The following is an 18,757-nucleotide window of genomic DNA, read 5'->3' on the forward strand; positions in this document are numbered from 1 at the left end:
CCCAACGCATCCCCATTGGCACACTGCCTGCCCTCCAGGACATCAACAGCACCCAATGTCACAGGAAGATCATCAAGGATGCCTGTTCACCCCGCTACCATCTAGAAGGTGGAGACAGTACAGGTGCATCAAAGCTGGGACAGAGAGACTGAAAACCAGCTTACATCTCCAGGCCATCCGACTGTTAAATAGTCATCAAAGGGTATGGTTAAATGAAAAAAGTATGTGCACTGTTATTTGAAATAAGGTACAGCTTATTACATTACACATATCTGCTATGACCAGTATCTTTTAAGCTGAGAGCAGCCTTGTTTAGAAAGAACAATGTGTTAGCAAAAAGAGTAAAATAATAGGACTTTATTCAATCAATTACCTCTGTAAGGTAAATATTCAACTTTCTTTGTTCTAGCCTAGGTTTACTCTCTAAAAACAGTTTACACACGCCTGTTTCAAATGACCAGTTAAGGGTTAGTGGTTTAATTACCCTCTTAACCCAAGACACTTCACATGATAACTATCCCAAACATACATCTCAAGCCACAGTGCTACGATTTCTCCCGGTTGTGCACACTCCGATGTCTGGTAAGGTTACTCAGGAAGGAGAAGCTCTTGTAGCATAGTTTGCACTTGAAGGGCTTCTCCTTGGTGTGAACGGTCTGGTGCTCCCTCAAATAGTGTGCCCTAGCGAAGCGCTTCCCACACGTGGGGCAGGCGTACGGCTTGTCCGCGTCTGTCCTAATGCTCGGCCTCCCACGTTGTGACCCAATGACACCAGAGGTGGTAGAAGCAGGCGTCTTTGAGCTCCCTCCTTGACCTGTAGCCATTGTTTGGGTGTTGTTGGGATTGGGTGCTGTGTTATAGGCTAGGTAACTCTCGTTGTGAACGGCCATCCTGACACTGTCTGTATTCATGGGGTACCCATGAGGCAGCTGAGGAAGGCTAGGCCGAGGTCCATGCCCAGGCCTTCTATGAACCCATTCACCAGGCATTAGACAAGATCCTGGAGAAGACAGACTTCCCGTTAGACTCCTACCAGGGGGGTCTCCCACCACTCTCTGTGAAGGCTGAAGCCCAGGGTGACCTGCTCTGTTCATCATAGATACTGTGGTGTTTGCATCATGAGAACAGGAGGGTCTATCAGCCCCATCCCTGCACTGAGACTGTGAAGAGAAGGATCTGGGCTGCAGACTGGATCCCTGTTTGGGGCCTCTGTCTTTTTGATGACCAACAGGACTTCCACCTGTCCACTGGTTTTGTTCCGTGTGGTGGTGGTGGTTCGGTCCTTGTTCCGACTCGTGAAGGAAGAGCGATGGCTCCTGATCCAGGGTTCTGATCCGGGGCCAGGGTTTGTGACCAGCCACTTCAGAGGTCCAGTTTCTCCCGCCAGCAACACCAGATATCAGCAGGTCCTCATGGACTGCAGACTGTAAACACAAAATGTACAGAAGAGCATAGAAAAGGTTTATATAAGAATCTCTTTACTGTAGACATAAAATGTTAACCACAGTCAAGCCAAACTCTAATATTGTGATTCAAGTAACCAATAATATGAAGTCATTGGAGTTTATAAAAATTGTCCATGTGTTGATTCAAGAATTAAGTATAATGTTTTGGTTCGACTGAGAGAAGGGAAACTAAGTCCCTACCATGATAAAAAAATAACCAAGTCAGTCAGCACAGAGTCAATTTTGTATTTAATTTCAACAAAATTGTAATATTGTGAAGTACAGTACTTTTATTGCATAAAATGATACATGTGACCAGAATAACCTTTATCCCTATGGTAACACTTTATCCTTTATGTAAATCAGGTACCCTCACTTTGATAAAATGAATTTTAGAACGCCTTGAAATAGGTTCAACATTACACACAGCTTTGCTACATTAATAAACATGAATTAAGGCAATATCAGTGCCTCATTATGAAACACTGGCATCAAACAGGACAAGGTTGTCACTTTTCATCAGTGAAGCATTTTTATAGACACCATCACACCAACTATCACCATATCATCTACTCTTCCTCATCACACTCATTTTCATCATCCTCATTTTACCTCATCCAGTTCTGTACTACATCAAAAACAGAATTAACTACAAAATAGCTAATACTACATTACATGTCACCATTACACATGGGCTGTGTGCATTTTCTGTTGGTGTATTCTGAGGTAGCTCCTCTCTGAGAATCTCTTCCCGCAGTGCATACAGGAGAACGGCCTCTCTCCTGTGTGGACCATCAGGTGCCTCTTCAGCTGGTGCTGGTGGGAGAACCTCTTCTCACACTGAGGGCAGCTGTATGGTTTCTCCCCTGTGTGGACCCTCTGGTGCCTCTTCAGGTTGGATGAGTCTGAAAAACTGGCCCTGCACAGGTGGCAGCTGAACGGTTTCTCCCCCGTGTGCATCCTCTGGTGGATCTTCACCTGTTTGGGGAAACTGAAGGCTTTCCCACAGAACGAACACGGGAAGCGCTTCTCTTTGCCACCGGATCTACTGATAGCATTACTACTACTGTCATTTGTCAATGGGTTTGTGTAGCCATTTAGTGTTGAGGCACTGGCATTGTCTGAGGTCTGGTTTAACATTAGGTCAGTGTGAGGAGGACGAAGGCCAGGGAGTGTCTGTGATGTCGCAGGGTCCATGTTCCAGTTGATAGATCCTATAGAAGGTATGCTGAAGGCAGCACCTGTTAAGGGGTTAACCTGAGGCGCCATCAGTCTCTCTGAATCACAACTATAGGAGCAGGACGGAGCATCACTAGCCGAGTCTGTGTCTATTCTCTCCCGCCGCGAACCGACACATCCCCATCCCTGCAGACCAAATCTACGCCCCGCTCTGGTCTCAGCCAGTCTGTTGTCATGGAGACTAAGTTCAGTTGTTGTTTTGTGTTCGACTGTCTGTTTCTGGTTGTAGTTAACAGTGTTGTTCCCCAGCCCAGAGTTGAAGATGCTGTCCCATCCACTGACCTCCACTATTTCGCCTCTGGTCCTGGCCTGCTCAGTGATGTTGTCCCCTGGGCCCTTGGCTGCACCCATCTGGGTCTGGGATTCCAAAATGGCCGCCCAGTCTCTTCTGTTAGCCTCCAGCCAACCATCTGTAGGAAGAGGTTACAAAGTAGACTTTACAATCTTGGCAGAGAACTCTACATATGGAGTTTGAGTCAATTACCTGGTGAAGTTCATACAATATAAGGTGTGTTTTTGTATGTAAACATAAGTTGTATTGATTAAATAGCCAGGTGCATCACTATTTCCATTGAAGTATATCTATTATGTTCTGTATGTGGGTCTTTCTATAAACTATGGTACCAGTGAGGATTTCCTACGCTGGACAAATTGTTACAGCTGCTGATAAGACATTGATAATAATCTGCCACATTTTTTTGGTGTCATTACATTAAGGTATGGCGGGGGGGGCAATAGATACACTACAAGCCCAAAAGTATGTGGACACCTGCTCCTCGAACATCTCATTCCAAAATCATGGGCATTAATATGGCGTTGGTCCCCCTTTGCTGCTATAACAGCCTCCACTCTTCTGGGAAGGCGTTCCACTAGATGTTGGAACATTTCTGCAAGGACTTGCTTCCATTCAGCCATGAGCATTAGTGAGGTTGGGCACTGATGTTGGGCGATTAGGCCTGGCTCGCAGTCGGCGTTCCAATTCATCCTAAAGGTGTTCGATGGGGTTGAGGTCAAGGCACTGTGCAGGCCAGTCAATTCTTCCTCACCGATCGACAAACCATTTCTGTATGGACCTCGCTTTGTGCACAGGGGCATTGTCATGCTGAAACAGGAAAAGTCCTTCCCCAAACTGTTGCCACAAAGTTGGAAGCACAGAATCATCTAGAATGTCATTGTATGCTGTAGCGTTTAGATTTCCCTTCACTGGAACTAAGGGGCCTAGCCCGAACCATGAAAAACAGCCCCAGACCATTATTCCTCCTCCACCAAACTTTACAGTTGGCACTTTGCATTGGGGCAGGTAGTGTTCTCCTGGCATCCGCCAAACCCAGATTCATCCGTCGGACTTCCAGAGGGTGAAGCGTGATTCATCACTCCAGAGACCGCGTTTCCACTGCTCCAGAATCCAATGGAGGCAAGCTTTACACCACTCCAGCCGACACTTGGCATTGCGCACGGTAATCTTAGGCTTGTGTGTAGCTGCCCGCCACGGAAACCCATTTAAATGAAGTTCCTGCCGAATAGTGCTTATGCAGACGTTGCTTCCAGAGGGAGTTTGGATCTCGGTAGTGAGTGTTGCAACCGAGAACAGACTATTTTTACACACTACACGCTTCAGCACTCGAGGTCTTGTTCTGTGAGCCTGTGTGGCCTACCACTTCGTGGCTGAGCCGTTGTTGCTCCAAGACGTTTCTACTTCACAAGAACAGTACTTACAGTTGACCGGGGCAGCTCTAGCAGGGCAGAAATTTGATTAACTGACTTGTTGGAAAGGTGGCATGCTATGACATTGCCACGTTGAATGTCACAGCTCTTCAGTAAGGCCATTCTACTGCCAATGTTTGTCTATGGAGATTGCATGCCTGTGTGCACGATTTTATACGGATGTTGATGAAATAGCCGAAACCACTAATTTGAAGGGGTGTCCAAATACTTTTGTGTATATATAGTATATCTTCAATAAAATTGCCGAGTTGATTTAAAACCTGTTAACCCTTTCTCATGGTTTGTGTCTTGACGGATTTGTCGAACACTGTGTGACATAAAACATTAATTTTCTATCCTTAAATTTATGGCAGTGTTGCCATTATATCATATATTAGGCATTAAACAGTTAAATTAGACTAACTTTAACCCTGTAAGAATCTTCGATCTAGCTGTCGGGACAGTTTTTTGTATAGAGATCTCAGAAATACAGTGCAACTATGTAACATTTCGTGTGTCCATGTGTTACGGGGTGAAAACAGTTTATGGACACAAATCCCCAAAAAGATTGCAAAATCGAATGCTTCCAACCGAATGAGTCACCTTACCTTGAGACTTTAACGTGGTTCTTCAATAATTACATTATACTTTTTGGATGCGCATTTGATGTCGAGCTGTTTAATTATGCTGTGATATTTTCACACATCGTCAGACTTTTTTTGAATTACATTCAAGTGATGAACAGCTGTTAATGATAACAAATGCGATAAAACATCGGCACAAGTGCTGGAAAAAAAGGTGTTTGCGAGGAATGTCCAGAATATTTGTCTCTTTTGTTATGCCTGTGAAGACAGTTGTGCCTGGATCCACGTTGGATCTAATGTCCCTAGTGACTTGATGTTGATCTGTTGTCGTCTGCTTGATTTACAACAGGGTCTCGTAAGATTTAACAGAGAAAGCATCAAGGTAATGGGTTGATGTTTTCGTATGTTTTTGTGCTTCAGATTGGACACCGAGTCTACTGTGCACAATTGTGTAGAATAGACTATTACACCGAATCTACTGTGCACAATTGTGAAGGATAGACAATTGCGCAACACCCACCCAAGCTATTCCTATGAATTATTCTGGATATAATGCCAACACATTACACAGCCTAGTGGGCTTCATCACAATTTGATCTGGTAATGAAATGACATGACAAATACATTTTGGTTTCCATGTTACACCTGTAATTTTAAACAATACAGGGGGCTTGAAGTAGCCTACTTGAACTTTCATTTGGAGCTCAGAAATTCAAGTACTGGAATTGGCTTCCTTGAAAATAAGACATTTCCTCAATTTGGTGCTTGAAAAGTCCTTGTAATTATTGTAGCCAATTTTTAAGTCCTCCTGCTCCCTTATAATTATCTGCAATTTCATTTTTGACCCGTTTTTGTGAGAAATGTGGCCACTTTCGTTTGTTTCCCGCCGCTTCAATTGAACGGTGTTGCGCTACTCTGTTTCGGTAAAACCATGTGTGGTTATTATGAGGATGACAACATCTAATGCTGGCTTCAACTTGGCTTTCCATACAAATCCTTTCAGTACAAAAGAAACCTGGTTTTTGGTCGCTTTCTCTTCATAAACAAACAACTGATGGTGAGATTCAAACGGTGAGTTTGATGCTACCGTTGTTCACGGCTTTATTATGTGTGCCTGCGTCGGCTACAGGAAAACTGCCATGCATGCAACCAATCTATTTAGTCAGGCAATTCCACATTATTCTCATATTTTTGAATGAAATACTAATTTCAATATCAATGCATTGAAAAGGCCTAAAAAAAGTGGTAATGGTTTACTTTTTTGGGGGGACACTTTGTGGTGGTGGGGGGGTTCTATATTAGGCCCTATATTACCAATGATATAAATTATACAATTGTACAATATTGAGGTCCTTACACTTAATTACTATTAAGTGCCTGACAAAAAAGTCCCTGAAAGTACTTGAATTTGACTTTCCAGTGTCTGTATGAACCCTTCTTTAGAGGATGTATAGTCTTGGGCCTATGTTGTTGTATAGGTGGCGTTAAGGGACAATTTGCATATATTCCTTTAAGTACACTCTGGAACTGCAAGAAAATCATAAATATTTTTGTTTCAAACCATTTTGAAATTTTGATCCCAATTATTTATAAAAAGACCCAGATGTATTTCTCTCTTACCTTGCTCCCCCATCTTTTGTCCACTCAGCAGGTCAATGCTCTCTGATCCATCTTCTATTGTCTCCTCTTTGACTATTAGCAGATCAGGCTTCCCATCCTCCATGTCTACTGACTAAGAGATATAGAGTGAGAGGATGTTGGATCAAGACATCCTGATATGGAGCATCTTCTGATTGGGCAATGAGGGATTGCTATGAGTACTATGGAAACTTGTTAGTTGATTTGATTGTTTTACATGGTTTTAAATTCAAAGGCATGGTCCCACACTTAAGACAACATTTATCAAGACCTGGGCCCGTATCCACAAAGAATCTCAGAGTAGGAGTGCTGATTTTTACATATGATCCTATTCATTATGATCTAAAAGGCTAAACTGATCCTAGATCAGCACTCCTACTCTGAGAGGCTTTGAGGATACAGACCCTGACCTAATACCATTCAGACAGTAGTTCACAGTGGGCTCACCTCAGTGAGACTGTGTGTGGTCCTGTGATGCTCAGCTGGTTCCTCTGTGGGTTCAGGAGGAGGTGTAGTCTGATTGTCCTCCATGATTATGGTCCCCTCAGGGTTCCCCAGACCCTCCTCCTCCTTCACCAGCAGCACCTCTGGACCCTCCTCCTCCTGGAACAGAGAGGTGATACAGACATACACTCCCTCAGGTACATACACAAAAATAATAAACACACTCAACATGGATGGGCCATACTTGCTGACATTATAAACAGTTTCTCAGTCTCAAAATGTGCATCAGCCAATTCAAATTGTTGATTTACTTGCACATGATAAAAAGCTAAACAACTGCTCCTCGGGCGCAGATGACGTGGATGTTGTTTAAGGCAGCCCCCTGCACCTCTCTGATTCAGAGGGGTTGGGTTGAATGCATTTAGTTGTACAACTGACTAGGTATCCCCCTTTCTCTTTCTTTACATTCTAGCTGGTCCGATCAGATAACCTGGCACATGTTATCCTTACGCTAATCTCACAAGGTGGTAGTGATTATTTCCTGTAACAAATTCCACATCACCCTATCAAAGACCGTAGACTTTTTATCCACAAACCAACGGCATTAATTAAAATTGGTCAATTTGGCCACCAGAGGGATTATTTTAAAACCTACAAATTCAAGGTTATTTTGTTCCACTAGGTCTAGGTCTGTAAAGTGTTGTGTCCCAATATTGCATGATGATGCATCCTTGACTAGGCTACTACCTCCCATATTTGACCAAAAAGTTTTTGCCTATCCGTTTAACATATATTAATGTGCTTTCATAGCACTAAAGATGTAGGAGGATTATACAACAAGTTATATTCGCGTACATCGTAAAAAAAAGTTGAAGATGCTCGTGGTCTTGTCAAATTGCTATAATTTCCTCTTGACTGCCATCACTGATTGGTGGCGTGATAAACCCAGAGACGGAGAGATATGATGGCCGTGAGCTTCGATCCCCCTCGGGAGAAAGTTTTTATTCGAGGAAAAAACGCTCCACTGTTGGTCCTCGAGTCAAATAATGCATGTGACAAAGTAGAGGATTATAAAAATTAATAAAAAGATTGTAGGCCTACATTTAAGTGGACACATCCGTGTAATAGCGACACGTCCGTGTAATAGCTTATGCAATATCTTTGTCTGAAAGGCTGAAGAAAGACGTAGCTCCTTATTAAATTCATTCTAAATCTTAATTTTCAAGCTGTTGGCTGCAATTCCCTTCACACAATACATTTCATTCTACATTTCAAAAGGAAAAAAGTTATATAACTTTTTATGTGGAATTCTAACCTTATGCCACAATCTGTGGCAATTATGAAGAACTAGGCGCGCTACACTATATGACCAGTCAGTCAAACGTATGTGATCTAGTTGCTTTGATTATCAGAATGCTTTCACAGAGAGGAAGAGGAGAATCTTTGGATTTAATGAACAAGTGTTGGATCACGTCCAACTACGTGGACAATTTTAATTGGCTAACCCTCTTATCATGTGCAAGTTAATCAACGATGTTATTTGGCTGATGTGCATTTTGAGACAGAGAAACAGTTTAACTTTAACTTTTTCTCATGTTAGCAAGTATGACGCCGGAGTGTTTACCCATCCCCACTATGTTTGAGTCCTATACTGTAGTTATAGAATGACTTCATTGTTGTTAAACCCATCAGATGGACATAAATATGATGTTGTGGGTAAAAATAAGTCAGCTATGATAAGTCAAAAGTCATCAGACAAACCTGACTAAACTATTTTGAAGTGTATTAGTTATAAAGCACTGTTGTGTGTATGCGGATCATATTTAATGTATGTTAAAATAAGTCTCAATGAAAGTCTTAGAATGAAAAGTCCCATTTTGTGTTTATTAAACAAACAAGTTTTAAATACACAACATGATAACCACACAACGTCTCAACTAAAAATTAGCATGAACCTGATGAACTGAATTCATTTTCGAATTAAAAGTATCTGGCGAAAAAAATTAGGTAGTTGAATGGAAGAAATGAAATAGGCATTTTTTAACATCATAGCCTACACAGTACAAACAAAACACAATGTGTAAAATACTTTTTTGGCATATTCAGTTCCAGTCAAAAGTTTGGACACACCTACTCATTCCAGGGATTTTCTTTATTTGTGCTATTTTCTACATTGTAGAATAATAGTGAAGACATCACAACTATGAAATAACCCAAAACGTGTTAAACAAATCAAAATATACTGCTCAAAAAAATAAAGGGAACACTTAAACAACACATCCTAGATCGGAATGAAAGAAATAATCTTATTAAATACTTTTTTCTTTACATAGTTGAATGTGCTGACAACAAAATCACACAAAAATAATTAATGGAAATTCAATTTATCAACCCATGGAGGTCTGGATTTGGAGTCACACTCAAAATTAAAGTGGAAAACCACACTACAGGCTGATCCAACTTTGATGTAATGTCCTTAAAACAAGTCAAAATGAGGCTCAGTAGTGTGTGTGGCCTCCACGTGCCTGTATGACCTCCCTACAATAACTGGGCATGCACCTGATGAGGTGGCGGATGGTCTCCTGAGGGATCTCCTCCCAGACCTGGACTAAAGCATCCGCCAACTCCTGGACAGTCTGTGGTGCAACGTGGCGTTGGTGGATGGAGCGAGACATGATGTCCTCAATTGGATTCAGGTCTGGGGAACGGGCGGGCCAGTCCATAGCATCAATGCCTTCCTCTTGCAGGAACTGCTGACACACTCCAGCCACATGAGGTCTAGCATTGTCTTGCATTAGGAGGAACCCAAGGCCAACCGCACCAGCATATGGTCTCACAAGGGGTCTGAGGATCTCATCTCGGTACCTAATGGCAGTCAGGCTACCTCTGGCGAGCACATGGAGGGCTGTGTGGCCCCCCCAAAGAAATGCCACCCCACACCATTACTGACCCACCGCCAAACCGGTCATGCTGGAGGATGTTGCAGGCAGCAGAACGTTCTCCACGGCGTCTCCAGACTCTGTCACGTCTGTCACATGCTCAGTGTGAACCTGCTTTCATCTGTGAAGAGCACAGGGCGCCAGTGGCGAATTTGCCAATCTTGGTGTTCTCTGGCAAATGCCAAACGTCCTGCACGGTGTTGGGCTGTAAGCACAACCCCCACCTGTGCACGTCGGGCCCTCATACCACCCTCATGGAGTCTGTTTCTGACCGTATGAGCAGACACATGCACATTTGTGGCCTGCTGGAGGTCATTTTGCAGGGCTCTGGCAGTCCTTCTCCTGCTCCTCCTTGCACAAAGGCGGAGGTAGCGGTCCTGCTGCTGGGTTGTTGCCCTCCTACGGCCTCCTCCACGTCTCCTGATGTACTGGCTTGTCTCCTGGTAGCGCCTCCATGCTCTGGACACTACGCTGACAGACACAGCAAACCTTCTTGCCACAGCTCGCATTGATGTGCCATCCTGGATGAGCTGCACTACCTGAGCCACTTGTGTGGGTTGTAGACTCCATCTCATGCTACCACTAGAGTGAAAGCACCGCCAGCATTCACAAGTGACCAAAAACAACAGCCAGGAAGCATAGGAACTGAGAAGTGGTCTGTGGTCACCACCTGCAGAACCACTCCTTTATTGGGGGTGTCTTGCTAATTGCCTATAATTTCCACCTGTTGTCTATTCCATTTGCACAACAGCATGTGAAATTTATTGTCAATCAGTGTTGCTTCCTAAGTGGACAGTTTGATTTCACAGAAGTGTGATTGACTTGGAGATACATTGTGTTGTTTAAGTGTTCCCTTTATTTTTTTGAGCAGTGTATATTTTAGATTCTTCAAAGTAGCCACGCTTCGCGCACACTTGGCATTGTCTCAATCAGCTCCGTGAGGTAGTCACCTGGAATGCATTTCAATTAACAGGTGTGCCTTAAGTTGATTTGTGGAATTTCTTTCCTTCTTAATGCGTTTGAGCCAGTCAGATGTGTTGTGACAAGGTAGGGGTGTTATACAGAAGATAGCCCTATTTGGTAAAAGACCAAGTCCATATTATGGCATGAACAGCTCAAATAAGTAAAAAGAAATGACAGTCCATCATTACTTTAAGACACGAAGGTCAGTCAATCCGTAAAACTTTTAAAGTTCCTTCAAGTGCAGTCGCAAAAACCATCAAGTGCCATCATGAAATTGGCTCTCATGAGGATTGCCAGGAAAGGAAGACCCAGAGTTACCTCTGCTGCAGAGGATAAGTTCATTAGAGTTACCAGCTTCAGAAATTGCAGCCCAAGTAAATGCTTCAGAGTTCAAGTAACAGACACATCTCAACATCAACTGTTCAGAGGAGACAGTGAATCAGGCCTTTATGGTCGAATTGCTGCAAAGAAACCACTACTAAAGGACACCAATAAGAAGAGACTTGCTTGGGCCAAGAAACACGAGAATGGACATTAGACCGGTGGAAATCTTTCCTTTGGTCTGATGAGTCCAAATGTGAGATTTTTGGTTCCAACCGCCGTGTCTTTGTGAGACGCAAAGTAGGTGAATGGATGATTTCTGCATGTGTGGTTCCCACCGTGAAGCATGGAGTAGGAGATGTGATGGACCATGCTGGTCATTTATGAAAATGTGAACATCTGGGCCATGTTCTGTTATAATCTCCACTCGGAAACAGCCACAAGAGGACTGGCCACCCCTTATAGCCTGGTTCCTCTCTAGGTTTCTTCCTAGGTTTTGGCCTTTTCTAGGGAGTTTTTCCTAGCCACCGTGCTTCTACACATTTTTACATTTACATTTTAGTCATTTAGCAGACGCTCTTATCCAGAGCGACTTACAGTAGTGAATGCATACATTTCATACAATTTCATACATTTTTTTTTTCTGTGCTGGCCCCCCTGGTTTCTGTACAGCACTTTGAGATATCAGCTGATGTAAGAAGGGCTATATAAATACATTTGATTTGATTGTGCTTTGCTGGTGACACTGTTTGTGATTTATTTAGAATTCAAGGCACAATTAACAAGTATGGCTACCACAGCATTTTGCAGCGATACGCCATCCCATCTGGTTTGTGCTTAGTGTGACTATCATTTGTTTTTCAACAAGACAATGACCCAAAACACACCTACAGGCTGTGTAAGGGCTATTTGACCGAGGAGAGTGATGGAGTGCTGCATCAGATGTCCTGGCCGCCACAATCACCTGACCTCAACTCAATTGAGTTGGTTTGGGATGAGTTGGACCGCAGAGTGAAGGAAAAGCAGCCAACAAGTGCTCAGCATATGTAGGAACTCCTTCAAGACCATTGGAAAAGCATTCCTCATGAAGCTGGTTGAGAGAATGCCAAGAGTGTGCAAAGTTGTCGTCAAGGCAATTAAAAAAAAATACGTTTTATTTAACTATAAAAGTCAGTTAAGAACAAATTCTTATTTACCATGACAGCCTACTCCGGCCAAACCCGGACGATGCTGGGCCAAATGTGCGCTGCCCTATGGGACTCCCAATCACAGCCAGATGTGATACAGCCTGGACTCGAACCAGGGACTGCAGTGACACCTCTTGCACTGAGATGCAGTGCCTTAGACCGCTGCACCACTCAGGACAGACAGATTCCACAAATTCATTTTTTAAAAATGCATTCCAGGTGACTACCTCATGAAACTGGTTGAAAATGGCAAGACTGTGCAAAGCTGTCATCAAGGCAAAGGGTGACTAATTTGAAGAATCTCAAATATATTTTGATTTGTTTAACACTTTTCTGGTTACTACATGATTCCTTGTGTGTTATTTCATAGTTTTGACGTCTTCACTATTATTCTACAATGTAGAAAATAGTGAAAATAAATCAAACTTGGAATGAGTAGGTGTCCAAACTTTTGACTGGTACGTCAAACACACACACACACTTTATCCTTAATTTACTCAAGTCTTTATATTCTTTTACTTGTATATTAATTATATTAAATTGTTCCGGTCAATATTGCTCAAATTCAGTACATTTGATTGGGAATAATTGATGGACAGCAATATTCAAACATTGTCTCAGATTTAAGTCAGGATCACTCAACACCTCTTGGAAAGTCATTCTGGTGTGTATTTGGCATTAAAATGTGTGTAATTTGTGAAGAATACAACTATTCCAGGGTTAGGTGTTGCCACCACAATACTTTAACTTTCTATGTCCAATTTAATCCCTTTTTAGACTTAATTCTAAGGCAGCAAAATGTGAAGACTGTGCAAGGTGTATGTAGACTTTCACTAGGCACTGTATATCACACAATGTATAGATGCAATATTCTACCCAGTAATATTCTATACTGAAATCTGTTACTCCAAATGCATCGGTGGATATGTTTTGCCAACAACAAAGAAAATGTATATTTGTCTTTAATGCAGGGTTTGATCTAAACCTCAGAAGCTATTGAGGAGAATGGTTATTTTCTATGTTATAGACTGGAATGGTAATTCTGCTGGCGTATCCTGAGATAGCTCCTCTTTGAGAACCTCTTCCCGCAGTGCGTACAGGCGAACAGCCTCTCTCCTGTGTGGACCTTCAGGTGCATCTTCAGGTGGTTCTGGCGGGAGAACCTCTTCTCACACTGGGTGCAGCTGTAGGATTTCTCCCCTGTGTGGAACCTCTGGTGCCTCTTCAGGGTGCAAGCCTGGGCTAAGTGCATGTAACTCTGAATACAGCTGAAGGGTTTCACCCCTGTGTGGACCCTCTGGTAGATCTCCACCCAATGAAGGCAGCTAAAGCCTTTGTTACAGAACATGCAGAGGAACCGTTTCTCTTTACTAACCCCTGATGTTGCGCGACCTTCCTGAGCCTGGGCTCTAGCCCTGTCATTTGAGTTCAAAACCTGATCGAAAAGGACACGGCCGTGTGAATCGGAAAGTGCCATCGACATTAACACTGGATCGCGATCCCTGAACGCATGCACAGGGAAGTGGGTCGTGACATTTGGATTTGTCTCAAAGCTTCCCCTGTAATCTAAGAAATATTTGCAATGAGTGTCCGTCTCCTATGTGACTATCTGCATTCCATGTGGGAGGAGCGTCACCCTCCACTTTCAAAGTAATCTCATCTACCAAAGACTATAACCTCCCCTTTCTTATCTAGGCACCCTTCAGAGTATGCAATACTATTGTACCGGTTCCAGTCCCCTCTAGACAGATCAGTCTGTGTCTCTAAACCCAAGGGCATGTTGCCAGGGTCCATCTCTGTAGTGTAAGAACAAGATAGATCATCAACACTAGTGTCTAACGCCTCACCATCTCCAGGGGGAATGAACCGTCCTCTGGCTCTGGTGAAATACCGGTAAATACTCTGAGCTGGGAACAGGACAGCCTAGTGGCCCCAGACTCAGTCTTTATGGATCTGATCTGTGGTCAGATTCTGTGTGTCACAGTTAAAGTCTTGGTGTCTGTCTCTGACTTAAGGACGGCATTCCACATTCCACTGACCTCCGTGATGCTGTGCTGTGTCTTGGCCTGGGGCACCGTGGCAGCGGACAGGTCCTCTGTGGCTACAGGGGGCGCCACTCCAGACGCTGCTCCAGTCTGGATGTCAATGCTGTGTCGTGGGTCCTCCTCTCCTCCAGTCCTCTCCTGCTTGACCCCAGGACCTGCATCCTCTGCAGACTGACATAAGAAGAGTGGAGGTTATTACCAGGAATGGGAGAGGTTATTTGAATATCTGAATGGAGGTTAGTATTCGAATACTTGCAACAGTATTAATTTTGGAAGGAAAGAAATCATAGGCCTATTAACTATGAAAAGGCTTTGTCTCAATTAAATACAATTATAATTGTTTGAATAGTGAAAATATTTCAAATGCCCATCCCCAGTTATTACCGGTACATGAGTAGAATTGGATAACAATGTAATATTAAAGTCTCACAGATAAATGAGGATGTAAGCAACAGCTGAGGGGAGCCTTTCTGAAATAAAATGGCCACATTTGATGTACTGTAATTTTTATGCAACACTATTACACTAACCTCTATCATGATAATGTGCTGGGTTGAGGTTCCACTCCCCTCATCAACAGTGATTGGTTGGTCATCTCTCCATGTATTGTGTCCCGCTGGCTTCACAATGCTTCTGTAGCCATCAGTGAGATGTCCTTCACCTGAGAGAGTGATTGGGGGAAAAGAGGTGGTTAGGTTAGCTACTGTCAATGCTATATTGTACACTATTGACAGTTATGACTGTCTAGAATTGGCAAGAATGCAAGGTAACACTTCTCAACTTCTTAATATACTATTTATTGATCAATGTATAATGTTCCATGTATCACATTGTTTCCATTGAGTAAAAAATAGGAAATGCAGTAAATCAAGAATCAGATAAGAGTCTGGTTAGAATATGATCATGTGTCTTTGCGCAAGATAGCTAATTAATTGGGGGTATTATTAGCTTATTATTCAACAACTGACCAAGACACACTTCTGGCTAACACATCCGAACACGTGCAGAGGGTATCAAGCAGATCCTATCTGCTTGTTTACAGCTGCACTAGGATTTGACAGACTTCCTGTGTAAATTAAGACGTGGAGCCGAGTGAGATATGGTTTAGAAAATGTACTTCAATTGAGAATTGCGTTGGACACTCTTGTCCCATTATCCCAACTGTTACACAGAGAATATTGAAGTGTGCTAGTTAAGTAAACTGCCATGTTTGTCCTCATGCTAGCTAACAGTAGCCATTATGGAATGGCGTTGAACAACAATGGAGCTGATTGGCTGACACTGCCATTCCCAAAATGGCTGCTGTGGCTTCTGCTACCTAGCATGATAATGAGCGGTCCAGTTTTCCAGAAAAACTAGCAGTCTTTCAATTTTCTCAGTGTAACAGTTGAGATAATTGGACAATTCAGAATACAAAGCATTTTTTAATCCCTGGATTGAGGTATGCTTTCTGAGCCATGTCTCGCGCCGGCTCCGTTGTTTTAATCTACTCAGAAAATATGGCTGACCTAGACCTAGTGCAGCTACAAGTAAACTGGTCGGATCTGCTGCCTAATGCAGAGAGTAATGGGGCTACAGGCATAAACGGGCGACCTTTTGTCAAATGTACCTCTTGCTATTCTGCATCGGTCGACGACTTTTACACTACTGGGACGACTGGCGAGGACGCGCTCTCGTATTGTCCTCTCTGCCCGCTCCCGTGACACCTTCAGTTCCAGTAGCTGTAGTTTCCTCCGTAATCCCCGGTTTTCTTTCTGGCTTTGAGTTATTTCTAAACGAAACACTGCATAGTCGTCGTCTACGAGTTTACAGATCTCTGCCACGGCAGCATTCGCTAGCACCTCCATGACGGAGGCTATTTGAGTGTGAAAAACCATACAATTACTGTTAGCCATTATTGTTAGCTAAGGTTAGCAGCTAGCTTGCTAGCGTTACCTAGATAACATAAATCAACCAAGTCCCGTCTCCAACGCGAATTAAAGACTACCTGAGGTTAGTATGTGATACTGTCTAGTTTAATGAGTCATATTGTGAGTTCCATGATGTTAATAAACATCTAAATAACCCATACAAATTCAAAAGTGGAAATTGTTCTTGGTAACTGGTCACTTCCGTTAACTTCTTTGATATTATGACGGTTCGCAAACAACTGTTAGAGCTGCATGCCGCCACCTACTGTATGGGTGGTAAACTACGGGTTAAAACCGACATTATACAAAGTAAAAAATAAAACTCCCCCTTCAGTCACATTCCAATTTAAATCACATCCCGACACAGGCTCAGGAGTCTGTAAGGGCAGTATATTCGTTGATAGGGTTACTTGTACCGCCTCTTCTGTCAAATCCCTGAGTCCCCCAAAAAACGTTCAGCTGCACTTACAGTGATGCCAATTTAGTCCGATTTCTTCTCCATGTGTGCTGTGCAGTTAATGACCATTGCAATAAATGCTACAAAGCACACATTTTTACACACATTCACTGATGCCATTGCATCTACAACTCTACTCGTTCCTTCAACTCTTCTCACCGCCTCCAGGTAGGACACACGCTGGACAGCCCTTACTTTTGCCAATTGTGTCTTGTGCGATCTAACAGGGCAATCCGAGAATTCGGGTGCATGTTCGCCACCTCAATTGCAGCATCTAACCTCCACTAGCATTCGATACTCTTCCTGTCTGCATACACTTGACACCTTACCAAATATTTAGCATGTAGGCTCTTAAAGGGTATCTCACATAGCCCAACTTTACATGAGGGAGAGATTGTGGATTAAGTGTATTTCTTCATTTAAGACCTGAGGAAGTAGGTGGAGTTATTGCCATACGGGTCAGTCAACCTGCTCCAATAACTCCACCTACTTCCTCGGGTATTATATCTGTACACAGTATGCGCCATCCCAGATATAATCCTGTTGATAGGCGTTCTGCTTTGAAGATCCATACACAAAACCATCCACTCATATCTTCTTGAGACATAATGCACACCTCTTCTACTCCGCAGAAAAAATCTAAATAAACCCACTTCTTGTGACTCTGACACCACTTCACCTAATGCATTCCATGACAACTATCGAGACTTCAAACGGATTTCCAAAACACTCACTCTGACTAAAGACGAGTCTAAGGGTTTCCACGACAACTTTACTTCTGTTGTGTCCTTCCTTTTTCGCCACTGAAACCCTCTCATTCTCACTGTCATCTTCACTCGCCAGCAGTTTCAAACAGAATATCAGTTTCTGCTATGTTCCTCACCTCATAGCTTTCCATACTCGGACCACTTGTGTTTACACTGAACAGAAAGGATCTATATTAAAGATGAGACCCTGAAGGAGAAGACAGACTTCCTGATAGACTCCCACCAGCGGGGTCTCCCACTACTCTCTATGAAGGCTGAAGCCCAGGGTGACCTGTTCTGTTCATCATTGATACTGTGGTGTTTGTATCATAGGAACAGGAGGGTCTATCTCTATCAGCTCCAGGCCCTGCTCCATCCCTGCACTGAGACTGTAAAGAGAAGGGTCTGGGCTGCAGACTGGATCCCTGACTGGAGCCTCGGTCTCTCTGATGACCACCAGTACTGAGGTTGTTCAGTCCACCTGTCCACTGGTTGTGTTCTGTGTGGTGGTGGAGTTTTTGTCCCTTGTGGTTCGGTCCTGGTTCCGACTCGGGAAGGAAGAGTGAAGGCTCCTGATCCAAGGTCCTGATCTGGAGCCAGCCGCTTCAGAGGTCCAGTCTCTACCGCCAGCAACACCAGATTTCAGCAGGTCCTCATTGACTGCAAACACTCATTTTACAGAAAAGGATATACAGGTTTATATAAGAAACTCTTTGCTGTACACACAGAAACAAAATGTTAACCACAGTCAAGCCCATTTCTAACACTGTGATTAAAGTAACTAACAATATGGGGCTTTTGGAGTTTAAAAACATTTCCATAACGGTTGATTCAATAATTAAGTATAATGTTTTGGTTCAAATGAGAAGGGAAACTGCAATGATACAAAAATAACCAAGTCAGTCAGCACAGAGTAAAGTTCGTATTTCATTTCAACAAAATGCTCATACACTCACATAACGTGTACAGTAGTTTTATTGCACAAAACGATACATGAAGAGTAGAATAACCTTTCTCAATATGGTAACACATTACTTTTACTGTAACCAAGTGGCTGCGGTTCTGGATTTTCTGGAACCCAACTTGCTGTTGCTAAAAATAGAGATTTCTGCGCATGCGGGATCTACTAGCCTAA

General features: G+C 43.1%; 1 protein-coding gene across 2 annotated transcripts; it reads right to left on the reverse strand.

Moving 5' to 3' along the window:
- Positions 1 to 342: 342 nt before the first annotated feature.
- On the reverse strand, positions 343 to 16,668 carry LOC106610078 (zinc finger protein 143). Of its 2 annotated transcripts, XM_014209228.2 has the most exons (7): positions 16,119 to 16,667; positions 15,040 to 15,170; positions 14,504 to 14,680; positions 7,058 to 7,213; positions 6,593 to 6,704; positions 2,967 to 3,094; positions 343 to 1,424 (listed from the first exon to the last, which is right to left on the reverse strand). In XM_014209228.2, the coding sequence occupies exons 1-7, from the start codon at positions 16,402 to 16,404 to the stop codon at positions 546 to 548; spliced, it is 1,869 nt and encodes a 622-aa protein (XP_014064703.1). In that variant the 5' UTR covers positions 16,405 to 16,667; the 3' UTR covers positions 343 to 545. The 2 variants fall into 2 exon arrangements, with proteins under 2 accessions (XP_014064703.1, XP_014064704.1); XM_014209229.2 differs by lacking the exon at positions 343 to 1,424 and having other exon boundaries at positions 1,678 to 3,094; positions 16,119 to 16,668.
- Positions 16,669 to 18,757: the final 2,089 nt, after the last annotated feature.

This window comes from Salmo salar, chromosome ssa08 (assembly GCF_905237065.1).
Source record: "Salmo salar chromosome ssa08, Ssal_v3.1, whole genome shotgun sequence".
NCBI lineage: Eukaryota > Metazoa > Chordata > Actinopteri > Salmoniformes > Salmonidae > Salmo > Salmo salar.

Coding starts and splice junctions, on each gene's coding strand:
- LOC106610078 (XM_014209228.2), bottom strand. CDS start 16,404: ATGGCTAACAGTAATTGTATGGTTTTTCACACTCAAATAGCCTCCGTC. Junction 14,681..15,039: donor AGCACATTATCATGATAGAG/GTTAGTGTAATA, acceptor TTCTTATGTCAG/TCTGCAGAGGATGCAGGTCC. Junction 3,095..6,592: donor ACAAAAGATGGGGGAGCAAG/GTAAGAGAGAAA, acceptor CTCTTCCTACAG/ATGGTTGGCTGGAGGCTAAC.